This window comes from Dictyostelium purpureum, assembly GCF_000190715.1.
Source record: "Dictyostelium purpureum unplaced genomic scaffold DICPUscaffold_387, whole genome shotgun sequence".
Lineage (NCBI taxonomy): Eukaryota > Evosea > Eumycetozoa > Dictyosteliales > Dictyosteliaceae > Dictyostelium > Dictyostelium purpureum.
The window spans coordinates 1-15,811 of record NW_003519723.1 but is presented as its reverse complement, the minus strand read 5'-3'; the positions used below and the strand labels follow the sequence as shown (position 1 = coordinate 15,811).

The window sequence follows — 15,811 nt, the reverse complement described above, 5'->3', positions numbered from 1 at the left end:
TTTATTTAGTTTTTAATAAATTTTGAAATAAAAAAACCAATAGTACCTATATTTGCATCGGATGGATCATACCTTTGAACCAATTTACGTTGTTGATCATCTAAACCACAGTTTTCTAAACCAATTTGGGAGATATGAGGTGTTTGCTCAACTAATTTCATATTTGGATATTTGTTTAAAACATAGGCAACATTTAATTCATTCTCTTCTGGATTTATTGTACAAGTTGAATATACCAATGTTCCACCCTCTTTTAATAAACCAACAGCAACATCCAATAGCTTTTTCTGAAAATCTGAACAATTTTGTAAATCTATTAATTTAGATGTTTCTATAAAACGTGGCTTTGAACCTAAACCTGAACATGGGCCATCTAAAAGAATTTTATCAAATGATCCCTCTTTAAATATAACCTTATCTGATGGGTCTTGTTGATGCTCTTTTAATAATTTAGATGAATCTCTTGAATAACATTTTACAAATGAATCTAATGATAATTTTTTACACAAGTCTAAAACTTTTTTAACCTTTCCTTTATTTTTATCCAATGCTATAATTTCTGTAGAGTTATTACTTGGTTGTTGGTCGAATTGTTGCTGGATTAATGATGCGATTAATGTAGTTTTACCACCTGGTGCTGCACACATATCCAAAATTCTATCACCTAATTTTGGCTCCAATTGATAAACTGTCATGAGTGATGGTAGATGTTGAAGGAACATATTTTGCTCCAATACACCATTTAAAGGTGGACAAAAGAATAGTCTTTCTGTCATTTCGATACCTACACCTGTTTTTGTATTATTATATTCGCTTCTATCTAATAAACTAATACCATTTCCTACAAATGCTGATTTTTCTTTAAAAACACCCTCGATTATTGAACCTTTTAATACCAATGAATCTAAATTTACAAATACTGAAACCATATCACCCTTTTTAATATATTTATTTGATGCTAAAATACCAACTGAAAATATATGGCTACCACGCAAAACTGCTTCACCACACATAATATCAACTATAATTTGAGGGTAGATTGGCAATGGTGTTTTTAAATTCTTTTCATTTTTTATGAATAATGTGTCATTTAAAATTTGTTTTTCTATTTCATTTGTTGTTGATGGTGATTTACTGTTTATAATTTCATTAAACTCTAATAATTTTTTAAAATGATTTCTATTTTCTAAATTCCTTTCATTTTCTTCAAAGTGGTTTATCATATCTTTTTTAAGTTGAGCTTTATTTGTTGTTTTGGAATTAACTCTAATGGTTGTATATAAAAATGCATCGGTCATCGATTTTTGAATTTGTTCCATTCTTTCTTTTCCATAATATTTTAATAAATGATTATAAACCTCTTGATCTTTGAACTCCATAAAACTATCATTATTAAACTCTTGATCACCATTTCCTTTAAAATTTATTATATTCATTTCATTTTCTATTCTTTTAATATCGAACCTTATTGATTCTGTCATGATGGTATTTTAAAATATAAAAAAAAATTTTAAAAAAATAATTGATAAAAAAAAAAAAAAATTTTTATTTGATTTTAAACAACCTATTAAAAATTCTTATTTAAATAATCAATCTAGTATTATAAATAATTTAGTTGATATTTAAAAAATATTTAAATAAATTATTATTTTGTTTTTTTTTTTTTAATTTTTTAAATTTTTTTTTATTTTTTTTTTTTTTTTAAAATTTTAATTTTTTAAAAACCGAACGAAATTATCATTTATTTTTAAAAAAGTAACAGAAATAAAGTAAAGATGGATATCACTGTAGGTTGTACATATGGTTTAAATAAAAGTATGTTTAATTCTTAATTTTTTTAAATAAACTAAAACAATATTCTAATATCTTTATAATTTGTTAGTTTATAATATCCATAAAAAACAACCAGTTGGATTATATGGTACTTTAGATAGCAAAAGCGAATTAAATGTTATGACCTATGGTTGGGAATCAGAAAATCAAGAAGATTATATTTTCTATGGTTATAATAATGGTAATTTAAAATATTTCAATAATAAAGAAAAAACATTAATTGGAGAGCTCAACTATGAACATTCAATTCAAGCTATTCACCCATTAAAAAACGATAAATTATTAGTAGCATTAAACAATGGTTCCATTGATGTCAAAACATTCTCTGAACCATTTACTTCACTTAAACCAATTAATTTACCAACTCTTAATAAAAAAAAACCAACCACAACTAAAAATAATAAAAACCAACCACAACCAGAACCAGTCAACACCCAAAGCTTTGTATTAAATGTTGCAAATAATATTGGTGGCTTTACAATGAACCCATCTAAAGATAAATTTGCATTTGGAGGTAAAGATGTAAACCTCACAATTTATGATTTAGAAACCCAATCCAAAACTTATACAGCTAAATTTAAACACGACTTTTTAAATATTCAAGAACCAGTTAATATTTTCGATATCAAATATATGAACGATGATAAAGTTATTATTGGTAGTGGTTTTAAACTTAAAGGTTATGACTTAAGATCAAAGAATAACAGAGATTCATTCTTAGATGTTTCATTTTCAAAAAATCCAATTCAACGTATTCAATATACATCACAAAAGGAATTGTAAGTAAAATATATTTTAATATGCGCGCAAGATGATATACTAATAGTTATCTCAATTATTTTTAATATAGTTACTTTTATGCATCAGATGCAGGTGGTAAATTATTCACATTTGATATTAGAACAGGTAAACATTGTGGTAGCTTTAAAGATAGTGTTGGTTCAATTAGAGATGTTCAAATTCATCCAACTTTACCATTATTAGCAACTGTTGGTTTAGATAGATTCCTTAGAGTATATAATTTAGATAGTAGAAAGATGTTACAAAAAGTATTTTTAAAACAAAGATTATCAGGTATTTTATTCTCTAAAGAAGAACCAAATGAATCCCAAGAAGATGAAGAACTTTGGAAGAACTTGGAAGAAAACAACAATATTGTTCAAGTTAAAGAAGAAAGTGGTAAAAGAGCAGTTAAAGTTAAAGTTACTGATAACATGGACAGTGATGATGAAGTTGATAGCGATGATAACAATGGTTTCGATGACGATGATAGCGATGAAGAAATGGATAGTGATGAAGATGGTTTAGATGGATCAGAAGAAGATGTTTCAGAATTTAATATCAAAAAAGAAAATGATGACTCTGATAGCGATGAAGATAATAAAAAATCTAAAGGCAATAACAAAAAGAAAATTAATAAAAAACCAGTTAGAAAACCAGCAGCTCCACAAAAGAGTAAAAGCTCACAAGTATTAAAGAAAAAACTCTCAGGTTTAAGAAAATTAAAAAAATAATAAATAAAAATAAATTTTAAAATAAAAATTTAATAGTAATTATAATTAACTTTTTTCAAAGGTGTCATATTTTCAATGAACATAACACACCACCCACCCTCCATAAATTTTATTTTTTTTGTTTTTTTGTTTTTTTATATACAAACACCCCACACCACCACAAATTTAAAAAATCTAGATATATTCGAATTTATATTTTTTATTTTATATTATCCCACACCCACTTTATAAAAATAACTTTTTATTGAATTAACAATTTAAAGAAAATTTAATTTTAAATTTGAGTTTTATAAAAAAGTATAAAAAATTTATTTGTTTTATTTTAAAAACCATTATTTTATTTATTTTTTTTAATTATTTATTTACTTATTTATTTGTTGTATATTATATATTTAAATAATATTTGTAATTGTAAAATAAAATGGAAGTAAATTTACATAGACTAATTAATGATGTAAACTATACATCTCACAATATTGTTGATAGAGTTGAAAGAGCTTTTGGAGGTAGTAAATTGGCTGGAGATGCCTTTAAAATTGGTGCTGGTCTCGGTATCCCCTTAGCATTAGGCTACGGTCTTCATAGATATGTCAGTGCTAGACATAAATTAAAAGAAAAGATCCCAATGAAACAACTAAAACATGGGGGTAATATCATTTCTCGTGTATTAAATAACCACAATATTAGGTATGTTGGCAGTAAAAACTATTTTCATTATTTAATTTAAATTTTTATTAAATTTATTAATTCTATTTTAATTTTAAAAACTACCAGATTTGCTTTTTCATTAAATGAATTGGATGAAATTAATACCATTGTTGAAAGCAAGTTTGAAAATAAAATGAGCATCATCCAAATGAAGAACTACAATAATGCAATTGTAGCTGCCAGTGGAGTTTTCAGAATGACTGGTCAGATTGGTGTTATTTTCTGTGCAAGTTCACCAGATATCATCACAATGATCAACGGAATTATTAGTGCAAAATACGAAAATATTCCATTGATTGTTATTGCCATCAAACCTATTTTAAATGAAAACTACTATGTAAGTTATTTAATTTTATTATAAATTGATTAATAATAAGTTTATTAATTTTTTTAATAAATTTTAGGATAAAAAAGTTTTAAAAAATTATTTCAAACACACCTACTCAATTAAAAACATTGGTGATATTAGTAATGTATTAGAAGAAGGTTTATCTAAAACACTAGATAGTGAAAATGCTTATTCAGTTTTCATTGAAGTCTCTCAAAGCCTTTTATTACCAGAAGATCAAACCAAAGAAATTATTGAAAACTATCAAAAATCAAGATGGTACTTTAATAGATTATGGGATGAATTTAGTGGCAGATTCAAATACCCAGCTGAGGATGACGAAATATCTTTCCACTATCCTAAAATCCGTCCAATAGAAAACCCAAAAAATAGACATGTAGATAATGTTCTTAAAAAATTATTAGAATCAAAAAACCCAATTCTTATTGTTGGTGACCAATGCTTGGTCTCCAATAATATTAGCAACAAAGACCTAAATATTGAAAGCTTAAAACTATCTATTCAATTGTTAGGTATTCCAACTTATCTCCATGGCTTCTCCAAATGTTTGGGTACAAACGATATTAGAAACATTGTTAATGACAACATGAGCTATGCTATTGAACACTGTGACCTTTTAATCTGCATTGGTGTATCAAGCCCCTCATTCCTTCAAGATCTAAACATCAATACCTTCAAGACCCCAGTATATTCAATTGAAGAGTTCCAATTACCATTAATTGGTCATAACAAACTTGGAATTGACTTTATTAATAGATATGCATGTGATCCAAGTGGTTTCTTGTTACATTTAGGTTTCGTTTTCCCTAAAGCATTTACAAATAGATGGAACAATTGGTTATTTGACTTAAAAGAAAAGTAAGTTTATTTTAATATCTAAATAATTATAATTAATTCTGTACTAAATATTTTATTATATTATATTTAAAAGGGATTCAATTGCAAGTTTGTTAATTGAAAAGAAAGGTGAAATTAAAGTTGACCATATCAATCCACATCTTTTGATCAAATCACTTAAAGATACATTCAAGAGATTAGAAAAACCACCAGTCATTGTCTCAGATAAAGGTGATTTTTGTGACTATGCAAACATTACATTAGGTGGTAGTGTTTTATCATGGGTTCAATCAAGTAAATTCAGCTCAAATGGAAGCTCCATAGGTTTAGCAATTGCCTCCAAACTTTGTTTCCCAGAAACAGATGTTTTTATGCTTTGTGATGAAAAATCAATAACCAACTGTGTTCAAGAATTTGGTACTCTTTCACGTTATCATTTACCAATCAACATTATCGTTGGAAATAGTGAAAAATCAATTTTCAGTAATATCCACTATAATCAAGATATTGTTAATTTACAATCAAAACAACAACAACAATTATTACACCAACAACAAATGCTTGATCATGCTAAACACAATGAAAATCAAAGAACTGCATACCATAAGATTATGAACGCTTATGGTGGTAAAGGTTTTATCATTTCCCACAATGACTCAACTAAAGATGATATTGAAAAAATATTATTTGATGCAAGAGTAAATATTATTTTTTTTTTCTAAAAATTTAACTTTTTTTTTTTTTAAAAAAATATAAACTAATTTTTTTTATTTTATTTTAACAGGAAAAATCAAACTCTTTAAATAGACCAGTTTTAATTAATTGTTGGGTTGATACACCAAAAAATATTATTGGTTCTGGTAGCATGTAAAAAAAAAAAAAAAAAATTTAATATTAAATAAAACCATTAATCTAAAAAAAAACCCATTTTTCTTTTTTAATTTATTTTATATATTTTGTGACAGCTGCACAAATAAATATATTTTATTTTTCTCTTTTTACACTTTTATTATTCAAATAAATATATATTAATAATTACACTCTTTTTTAATTTTTTTAAGATTAGATTTTAATATTGTTTTTTTTTTTTTATGTTAACTAAGACAGGGCTCCCCGAAAAATATAATCTTTATTTTTTTTTATTTAAATTTATAATATTTTTTTTTTTTATTTTGTGTCAAACATTTATTTTTCCGTTATGCCTTTTTATTTAGGCTTTCACGAAAAAATATTATTTTTTAAAATAAAATAAAAATAAACAAAAAAAAATTTTTACCAGAGGGCAACTGAAATTTAATTTTTTTTTTTTTTTTTTTTTTTCTGATCACACAGAAAACATAATAACACATTTTCACCTATCTATAGTTCACATAAAAAATAATATACATCTTTTTGTATAAATATATTACGTAGAGTTATATATTACGATTTTTTATTTTTTTTTTTTTTTTCGAAAAAAAAATTATAAAAAAACACAGTGATATATATTTATACCAGTATATATTTACCCACATTAAGAATAGATTAAATATATTTTTTTATCAATAAACTTATAAACTGTAGTTTTTTAATTTTTTTATTTATTTTAAATAAAAATTAAAAAAACAATAATAATTATCTGTAATTTGTAATATTTTTATAATAACAAATTAAAATATTATTATCTTTTGTTTATCTGTTTTTTTTTTTATTTTTTAAATTATAAATAATTTTGTTTTATTATTTTATTTTATTTTATTATTCCAAAATTTAAAATAAAAAAATGAAAAAATTTATTTTTGTACTATTATTTTTAATTAATATTTCAATAGGCTTTTCATCATCACTTAAAATCAATTGTTTAAATGAAAATGGAAAGCCAGTAGATTGGTGGGTAATTCAAAAGCAACCTGTTGTAAAAACAATGACAGGAAGATTCAAATCAGGTTTAGGTTATTTATATGCTGACGAAAATAACCCAAAATTTCAAGTACCATCAACCACAACACTTAATGATACCAATGCATTATCACACACTTTAAATCAAATCTATCAAAATAAAAACAGTGATGATCTTTTATGGTTCATGTACAACGACCAACCACCACAAGGTACAGCAGATAGTTATTATGCACATAGTAAGGGTGTTGTTGCTTTTACCGAAAATGAAGGTTTTTGGCTCATTCATAGTGTTCCACGTTTCCCACACGACCCAAATCACGAAGATTTTTATTATCCAAAGAACGAAATAAACAATGGTCAATCATTTTTATGTGTTTCGTATAATGCTGTTGACAACTTTGCAAAAATTGCCGAAAAGATTTTTGTAAATAGACCATTTATCTATGCCTTTAATATGCCATTGAATGTTAATCTTCCATCAACCTCAATTATCCAAAGTGTTATTAAGGGTAGTTATTCTAGTGTCTCGGTCACTGATGATACCATCCTCACCTCTGCCAAAGGAAATGAATTCCAAGTTTTTGCTAAAAATGCCGCTTGGGGTCTTGATCTTTATGAAGATTTAATTCAAGCAACTTTAAAACAAGATATGGTTGTAACTTCATGGAGATTGGGTAAAAAAACTTCAGTTGTAGGTTTTATTAGATATATAATTTAAAAAAAAAAAATTCACAATTTATTAATATTAAATTATTTTTTTTCCTATTATTTTATAGATGCCATCATATTGTTCAAATACTGGTAATTTCACCTATGATAGTATGAACACTTTAACCTTTTCATTTTATTCAGAATATGATGGTCAAGTCTCATGGAAATACACTAAAGATCACAGTAAATATGCCCTTTCTATTGACGAAGAGGAATCTTATATTTGTATTGGTGATGTAAACAGAATGTATACCCAATGGAGAAGAGGTGGTGGTTCAGCTTGTTTTGTCAATAAATCATTATGGAATTCATACAGAGATTTTATTGCAACAATTGATGGATGTGATAATGATAGCAGCTCCGATTATTATTAAATAAAATAAATAAAATATAATAAAAAAATAAATAAACACAAAAATAATTAATATCCGAGTTAATTACATAATAACAATAAAAATAATAATAATAAAATAATAATAATATATTATAATAATTTCTATAATATAAAAACTAAAATTATAAAATAATATCTTAATATTAAATTAATATTAAACATATATTATTTTATAAAATAAAAAAAAAAATAATTATATATACACACAAAAAGCTTTTCTTTTTTTTTTTTTTTCCAAAATATTTTAAATATATTAATTTTTTTTTTTTTCTTCTAAATATTTTAGTTTTAAAATTACACGTTGTTTTATTTAATTTAAGATATATAATTATATATATAAAAATACATTGATCTTTTTAGATCCAAAATATATATTATATAAATAGAAAAAAAAAGATAAATAAATAATTTTTGTTAATTGATTTTTTTTTTTTTTTGGAGCAAAGTGATTAGTTTACTCGTTTGATTCTTCTTCAGCAACAACTGGTTCTTCAGTTTTTTCTTCTTCAGCAGCAACTGGTTCTTCAACTTTGGTTTCTTCTTCAACAGCAACTGGTTCTTCAACTGGTTCTTCTTCAGCAACAACTGGTTCTTCAACTTTGATTTCTTCTTCAACTGGTTCTTCAACTTTGGTTTCTTCTTCAACTGGTTCTTCAGCTTTAGTTTCTTCTTCAACTGGTTCTGGTTCGCTAACGTGAGTTTCTCTTAATTTTTCTGAAACGCTATCATCATTATTAATATTTCTGAATCTGTCTACATCAGCTTCGCTTGAGGTGTTTGATTGGATTTGTTGTTCAACTTTTTCTACAGATGGAACATAGTTTGAATCTTTTTCAAGGTATGGGAATGGATTGTTTTCCCATTTTTCAGAGTGTTTTGGTTTACCAAAACCTTCATCTAAATTACCTTTGGTGGCATAGAGTTCTTTGAAATGTGGTTTACAGAAAATGATACCTTCTAATTGAACTAAGGTTCCAAGAGTTAAAATAACGTTACATTTGCTACATTTGAGACAAGCTTTATGGAAAATACGTTTGTTGTCAGTTTCTTCTAAGACAACTTTTTCAGTTAAATAGACAGATTTTTGGCATGATGAACATTTTTCAGAGTTATTAGCACTACCGAATTTTTTGGCTAATTCTGGGTTTGAACTTTGGTTGGTATTCTTTTCGGTGTTGTTGGCTTTTTCAACTGGGATGAATGAACTTGGGGCAGTGTTGACGGATGGATTCCATTTTTCGGTGTGTTTGGCATTACCGAAGCTTTCATCATAGTTACCTTTGGTGGCAAAGAGTTGTTTGAAATGTGGTTTGCAATAGTAAACACCTTTCATTGAGGCATAAGTACCAAGGTTGAGGGTGACTTGACAATGTGTACATTTTAAGCATTGTTTATGTAAAACTTTTTTATCTTCTTTGTCTTCAATAACAACTTTTTCAGTAATATAAACAGTCTTTGAACAAACATCACATTTTTCAAGACTACCTGAGAATCTACTGGCAATACCTGATGGAGTTTCTTTTTTATCTGAACTTGTGACTTTGGTTTCTTCTACTTTAATGAATTGAGCTATTGAAAAAAAAAAAAAAAAATTAATATTAAATCAATATTAATATTGGTATTGAGTCATTGCTACTTACTGTTACCAGTTGGGGTGGCTTGTGGAGTCCATTTTTCTGTGTGTTTAGTGTTACCAAAACCTTCATCATAGTTACCTTTGGTGGCAAAAAGTTGTTTGAAATGTGGTTTACAGAAGAAAACACCGTTCATTGAGGCATAGTTACCAAGACTGAGAGTAAGTTTGCAGTGTGAGCATTTTAAGCATAATTTGTGGAAAATTTTCTTATCTTCTTTATCTTCTACAACAATCTTTTCTGTTAAATATACAGTCTTTGTACAAGCAGTACATTTTTCTTGAGTGCCAATGATAACCATTCTGATATAAAAAAAATTATATTTAAAAAATTAATTTAATTTCTATTTTTTTTTTTTTTTAAAAAAAAATAAACAATTCATTATTTCATTATTTATTTGCTGATTCTTTTATTTATTTCATTATTTGGATTGATGATTAATATTTTTGTTTTTTTTATTTGCTGAATTTTTTTTTTTTCAATTTTTTTTTTTTTTTTTTTTTTCATCGTGATAGTTTTTTTATTTTTTATTTTTTATTTTTTGTTATTGCTCTATTTCTTCTAATTCCTTTATTTCTATTTTTATTTTTTTATTTTGATACATACTTGAATATAATTTGATTTCTTTAATAATGAAAAAAAGAAATAGTGGGAAATAAATAAATAAATAAATTACAAAGATGTAATAATAAAGTGTGTGCAGAAAAAAAAAACAAAATTGAAAAAAAAATTATTATAAAAAAATTTTTAAAAAAAAAAAAACAATAAAAATAAAAAAAATTATAAAAAAAATGAAAAACCCACTTTTTTTTAAAACCAACTTTTTCATAAAAAAAAAAGAAACAGTTTTTGTTTACAGAAATTTTTTTTGGGTGGTGAGAAAAATAAAAATAAATATGATTAGGTTATTATAATAAAAAAAAAAAAAAAAAGATCACTTTTTAATATTGTCAAGTTATCTTTTTTTATTTTTATTATTTTTATTATTAGTATTTATTTTAATGTTGTATTTAATCTTGTGGAACAATCTTTCATTAGTTTTCCCAAACTATTTAATTTTATTTAATTTAATTTAATAAAAATAAAAATAAAAATAAAAATAATAATAAAAATTAATTCCACAAGAATTTTAATATTAAATTAAATAAAAATATTTATTATAATTATTATTTTTGTTAATAGACAAATTTTGAAGAATTTTAAAGTTTTCTTCATCTGGATCATTATAACCACGAGAAAACGTTTAATTATTAATTCTGAGTAAAGGACTACAGCTTTGGTACTTATTGCAATGCAACCATGTAGCTCTAAAGCCTTGCATTCTAAAAGCTTGAGTTTCCATTGGACTGATTCAAGGAAATATTCCAAAGTTGTAGTTATGGACATCTTTTAGGTAAGATGTTCATCAATTACCAAAACAACAATTTAACTAAATTAGAGATTCTTCTGGTGGAGTGGGAAGTAGGAGCACCAGATGAGCTATGAGAGAAACCTCCTACACCAACACCTATTTAATTATTTAATAATATTATAAAAAAAAAAAAATTATATTAATTTTATTAAATTATTTATATATTATTAATTTTATATTTACCTATTATAATAAAGATTCAATTCAAAAGATTTATCACAAAACAAAGGCAAGAAACAAACTTTAATATAAAATTAATTTTATAAAGTTTGATTCTTGTCTTTGTTTGGTGATAAATCTTTCATCAATACTTCTTTATTTTCATGTTCCGTTTTAACCTGATTAATTGCTTGTAATTTGGTGTATATTTTTATCTTATTTTTTATATCATCAAGTAAACTATGAAAGGCTGCAACAGGTTTTTTTGAAAAATGGCTCTTTATAAAATAATTGACGATAATAACCAAAAATTTTACGATGTTCCTTGCTGACCTTTATATTAGCATTTCCTTTTTTGAAGAAGAATCTAGTATCTTGAGAGTTTTTTGAGATGGTGGGGCTTGATCTCGAGATTGTAGATCTGTATCTTGAGGTTGATCTTGAACTATATTTAATAAATTTTTTTTTTTATTAAATATACTTTAGTTTTATGAGCATCAATTTCTTTAACCAACCTAATTAATGTTTTGCCACTAACTGCAATAATAGCTAGTTTTTCAAAAGAATAGTCAAGCTTTGAAATGAAATTGAAAATTTTTTGTTGAAACAGCCTATTGATAAACGATTCCATTGTAATATCTTTTTTTTCATCACTGGAGTACAAAGGAATATGAATAAGTTTGTTCCAATAAATTGAATAATATTGAATCTTATGTTTCTTGAACTGAGGGAAAATTAGATCTTTGGGTTTAAAGTTGTTTTTGAAATTTGAACCGGTAGAGCTTACATTTTCAATCGTTACACTGTTCAAAGTGGTAACTTTTTTTAAAATGATGTTATGTTTTTCTAATTGATTGTGGTGAATATCACTATAATCTATGATTGGTTTTAATTTGCTTTTATCTAATATCCAACAATTTTCTTCATTTAAAAGACCACATAGTAATATTGATTGAAAAGCTGAGTTGAAAAAACAGGTATCACCATAATTTACAATACCATATGTTTTTTTAAATTTATAGCTTGAGTTTGAAGTTAATTGTAAAGTATCCATGGTTATTGTTGTTATGTTTTTTTTTCATTTGAATAATTTGATGAGTCACCTGGTAAGACACTATATTTCATAGTATAATAATAGTAATAATAATAGTAATAATAATAGTAATAATAATAATAATTATAATAGTAATAATATTAATAATAGTAAAGATGAAAATTATAGTTTTATTTTTTTGAAACTTGGTTTAAATATTTATTTTTTTTGAAAAAATTTAATATTTTTTTTGTCAGTAAAATTTTTTTGTCAGTATATTTCTAAAATTTTTTTTTACACATTTTATCAGTATATATTTTTGTTGGTATATTTATTTTTGTCAGTATAAATATCATTCAATAACATATGTTTTAAAAATAAAAAAATAAAAGATAACATATGTTTTTCATTGTTAAAATTCAACTAAATAAAAAAAATAAATAAAAAAAATCATTTTTATTTAAATATATTTATTATGCAGTTGGCTGAAAAAATACACAGAAGAGATCATTGGCAATGTGAGAAAAAACAAGGTTGATCATTGTTTTTAGTGAGACATTTTCTATGGGGAGTCATTTTTTTCTTTCTCTTAGACAAACTCTATAATCTTTCTGGAGAATGCATTGTCACTATGATTATTAATTTTATTTATATTGGTGTAAAAGTGATTCTGTGGGGTTTATTTGTTAAGGATTTTATTTCTTTAGAATTTTATATGGATATCTTTTGTATCTTTGATTTTTTTTTTTTTTTTTTATTATTTTTCATATTTTTTTTTATTCCTCATTATGTTCCACAAAAGAAAAAAAGAGTTTAAATTAAAAAAGATAAAATTTTAACACAATCTCCATAAAAAAATATTATTAATTAGGAATTTGTGGTTCAAAAAACAACAAAAATTAATTTATGTTAATCTTTGTTTTACTTTTTTTGCATTTATTATTATAATATTTTTTTTTATTTTTTTTTATCAAATTAATTTTTTTTTTTAATTTCTAATTTTTTTATAAATTTTTTTATTTTTTTTATTATTTTTTTTAAAATTATAAACTAATAATAGAAATAATAGAAATAATTTGTTTTTAAATAAAAAAATAAAACAATATGACAAATAGTAATATTTCTAGTGGTAATGATATAATCCCAAATAACATAAAAAATGAACATAATGAAGCTTTAGGTTACAACAATTTAAATAATACAAATAGTAGTAATATTGGTATTACCTCCAACACAAACAATACCAATATAGCCACAAACAATGCAAACCCCTCCAACAACACACCAAATATTAATATTAATACACCAAATATAACAACCACAAATATAACAACACCAAATAAAAGGTCGACTACAGCAACAAATAATACTAAAATTAAAAATAACTATACAAGATTACCAATTGATATAAGTAAAGATTCATTAACAGACCCAGTTAATATACCATCTAAATTCAAATTATTTCAAGCTTCGACCAATAACATTGGTAGTATTTTTGGAAGAATTCAATACAATTTATTTGATGGATTTCGTGTATCTGCTAGATCATTGGATAGCCGTATTAAAGCAACTTACGAGAAGCCAACTACACCATCTACCCAATCACCACCAATTAAATTTTCAGCATCATGGTACGAAACACCACGTGGTCTTAGAGAGGGTGACATTGGTGTAATGATACCAAATATTTATAGTATTTATAAAAGACAAAGTGCAAGCGTATTTCAAGTAGGTTTAGGCCTCGGATTACGTGTTCACAGTCTCAGTCGTATGATTATATCGCCTTTCATCAATCCAAGATTCACCTATTTTGGCAAATTTGGTTGGTTGCATTTGGATGTTCCAATTAATAAAAAGAGCAACCGTATCGTTCTAAAGCATAATATGTTCTTTTCTATTCGTGGTAACACTTTATTATCTAGTTTAGAAATCTCATCTCGATTAGGTGATATGTCTCGTTATTTTAGCGATCATTATTATAGTAATAAAGTTTTTGATGGTGATAATGATAATAATTTTAGTAGAAGTACAAGTTTTAATAGTTTGAGAAAATATCAAAATAATAATAATAATAATAATAATAATATAAATAATAATAATAACCAACATACAAATAATTATAGTAATCATAATAATTATCCATTAAATTCAAGTATAGGGTTACCAACTTTGTTGGATTATAAAAATAGAATAACTGAAGGTTCAAGATTTTTCGAAGTAATTCATTATAAATTGGTTCATGTTTCAAGTGCCACCGAATTTGGTATTCGAAGAATTTCTAAACTTTATGGTACTAAATGGCAATTGGAAATTGGCCTTAAACATCAAATTACAGCAGGTGGTGCACTCCAAAGTCTTTTTACCCATACAATTGGTGAAAAAACTACATTTGGTTTAAGTTTTGGTTTTGATTTATAAAATAACAAATAAATGGTATATATTTTTATCAAAAAAAATAAAATAAAAAAGTTATAATAATGACACATTAATTGTAAAAAAATTTAAAGAATAAAAATTTAATAAATATAAATAAATAAAGTAATGTTTATTTTTTAGTAACATTCTCTTTTTTTTCTTTTTCTTTTGTATCTTTTAAAATTTTTTCGATAATTTGTTGTTTGGTTTGAGTGGTCTGGGGTGGATCTCTTGACCTATTGTACACTTTAAGATCCTTTAAGTACTTTTTCATTCTTGTGTATTTGCTTTTACCCAACTGAAATAAATATTCCCAACTATATATACCTGTTTCGTGTAAATCATCATAAACTAATCTAATCGCATAGTTCCCAACCCTTTCTATTTTAGAAATTTTAACATTTCTTTTGCCTGATACTATTGATTTACCTTTTTCGACAGAGGGTGTTTCAATTCTGAGGAACTCTGACGAAAATGAATAATTGGTTTGATTATTATCATCAAATTTAATATCCAATCTCTAAAAAGAAAAGTGTTAATATGTACACATATCCAATGATTATAGGGTTTTTATGTTTAATTACTTTTCCTTTTTCAGTTAGTTTTATTTCGGTAGGATGCACATTATATTTTTCGCTTGAACTAAAATATCTTTTATAATTGTTATTATTAATAAAAAAATAGTTATTTATTGTATTGTAACATGAGGATTTGTTTAGAGATAATGATGCTATAATATATTTGTTATTGATGTTATTTATATTTTTGAAACTAGAGCTATTATAGACAGTTAAACAATTTTTGATCATTATTTGAAATATTTTTAAATTAAAAAAAATTTAAAAAAAATAAAAAAATAAAAAAAAACTTTTTTTATTATTCATCGAATTTAAAAAATTAATGTTTTTGTGTGTGTGAATGTGTGTTGTAAT

General features: G+C 24.5%; 8 protein-coding genes across 8 annotated transcripts; 4 read left to right on the top strand and 4 right to left on the bottom strand.

The window, feature by feature from the left end:
- Positions 1-5: 5 nt before the first annotated feature.
- DICPUDRAFT_41394 (uncharacterized protein) lies at positions 6-1,481 on the bottom strand (the record flags this gene model as incomplete). Its single annotated transcript, XM_003292951.1, has 1 exon — positions 6-1,481. The coding sequence occupies one exon, from the start codon at positions 1,479-1,481 to the stop codon at positions 6-8; it is 1,476 nt and encodes a 491-aa protein (XP_003292999.1).
- A 294-nt stretch (positions 1,482-1,775) lies between these two features.
- DICPUDRAFT_41400 (uncharacterized protein) lies at positions 1,776-3,347 on the top strand (the record flags this gene model as incomplete). The annotated part of the gene is made up of 3 exons (XM_003292956.1): positions 1,776-1,815; positions 1,883-2,612; positions 2,684-3,347. The coding sequence occupies 3 exons, from the start codon at positions 1,776-1,778 to the stop codon at positions 3,345-3,347; spliced, it is 1,434 nt and encodes a 477-aa protein (XP_003293004.1).
- A 421-nt stretch (positions 3,348-3,768) lies between these two features.
- DICPUDRAFT_157793 (uncharacterized protein) lies at positions 3,769-6,112 on the top strand (the record flags this gene model as incomplete). Its single annotated transcript, XM_003292955.1, has 5 exons — positions 3,769-4,034; positions 4,122-4,392; positions 4,460-5,262; positions 5,336-5,939; positions 6,026-6,112. The coding sequence occupies 5 exons, from the start codon at positions 3,769-3,771 to the stop codon at positions 6,110-6,112; spliced, it is 2,031 nt and encodes a 676-aa protein (XP_003293003.1).
- An 891-nt stretch (positions 6,113-7,003) lies between these two features.
- On the top strand, positions 7,004-8,207 carry DICPUDRAFT_157792 (uncharacterized protein; the record flags this gene model as incomplete). The annotated part of the gene is made up of 2 exons (XM_003292954.1): positions 7,004-7,813; positions 7,899-8,207. 2 exons carry the CDS (start codon positions 7,004-7,006, stop codon positions 8,205-8,207), a joined length of 1,119 nt encoding a protein of 372 aa, XP_003293002.1.
- Positions 8,208-8,461: 254 nt separating this feature from the next.
- DICPUDRAFT_50733 (uncharacterized protein) lies at positions 8,462-10,578 on the bottom strand. The gene is made up of 3 exons (XM_003292950.1): positions 10,468-10,578; positions 9,868-10,163; positions 8,462-9,796 (listed from the first exon to the last, which is right to left on the bottom strand). Exons 2-3 carry the CDS (start codon positions 10,160-10,162, stop codon positions 8,682-8,684), a joined length of 1,410 nt encoding a protein of 469 aa, XP_003292998.1. The 5' UTR covers position 10,163; positions 10,468-10,578; the 3' UTR covers positions 8,462-8,681.
- Positions 10,579-11,532: 954 nt separating this feature from the next.
- DICPUDRAFT_157790 (uncharacterized protein) lies at positions 11,533-12,485 on the bottom strand (the record flags this gene model as incomplete). Its single annotated transcript, XM_003292949.1, has 2 exons — positions 11,533-11,709; positions 11,913-12,485. The coding sequence occupies 2 exons, from the start codon at positions 12,483-12,485 to the stop codon at positions 11,533-11,535; spliced, it is 750 nt and encodes a 249-aa protein (XP_003292997.1).
- A 1,083-nt stretch (positions 12,486-13,568) lies between these two features.
- DICPUDRAFT_157788 (uncharacterized protein) lies at positions 13,569-14,882 on the top strand (the record flags this gene model as incomplete). Its single annotated transcript, XM_003292953.1, has 1 exon — positions 13,569-14,882. One exon carries the CDS (start codon positions 13,569-13,571, stop codon positions 14,880-14,882), a length of 1,314 nt encoding a protein of 437 aa, XP_003293001.1.
- Positions 14,883-15,009: 127 nt separating this feature from the next.
- On the bottom strand, positions 15,010-15,688 carry DICPUDRAFT_41389 (uncharacterized protein; the record flags this gene model as incomplete). The annotated part of the gene is made up of 2 exons (XM_003292948.1): positions 15,010-15,399; positions 15,464-15,688. 2 exons carry the CDS (start codon positions 15,686-15,688, stop codon positions 15,010-15,012), a joined length of 615 nt encoding a protein of 204 aa, XP_003292996.1.
- Between the last annotated feature and the right edge of the window lie 123 nt (positions 15,689-15,811).

What these genes read in the sequence shown, in the direction of transcription:
- DICPUDRAFT_50733 (XM_003292950.1), bottom strand. Translation starts at nt 10,162, where the DNA reads ATGGTTATCATTGGCACTCAAGAAAAATGTACTGCTTGTACAAAGACT. An exon ending in AGCCACCCCAACTGGTAACA is followed by an intron (nt 9,797 to 9,867) that starts GTAAGTAGCAAT and finishes TTTTTTCAATAG; the next exon opens with CTCAATTCATTAAAGTAGAA.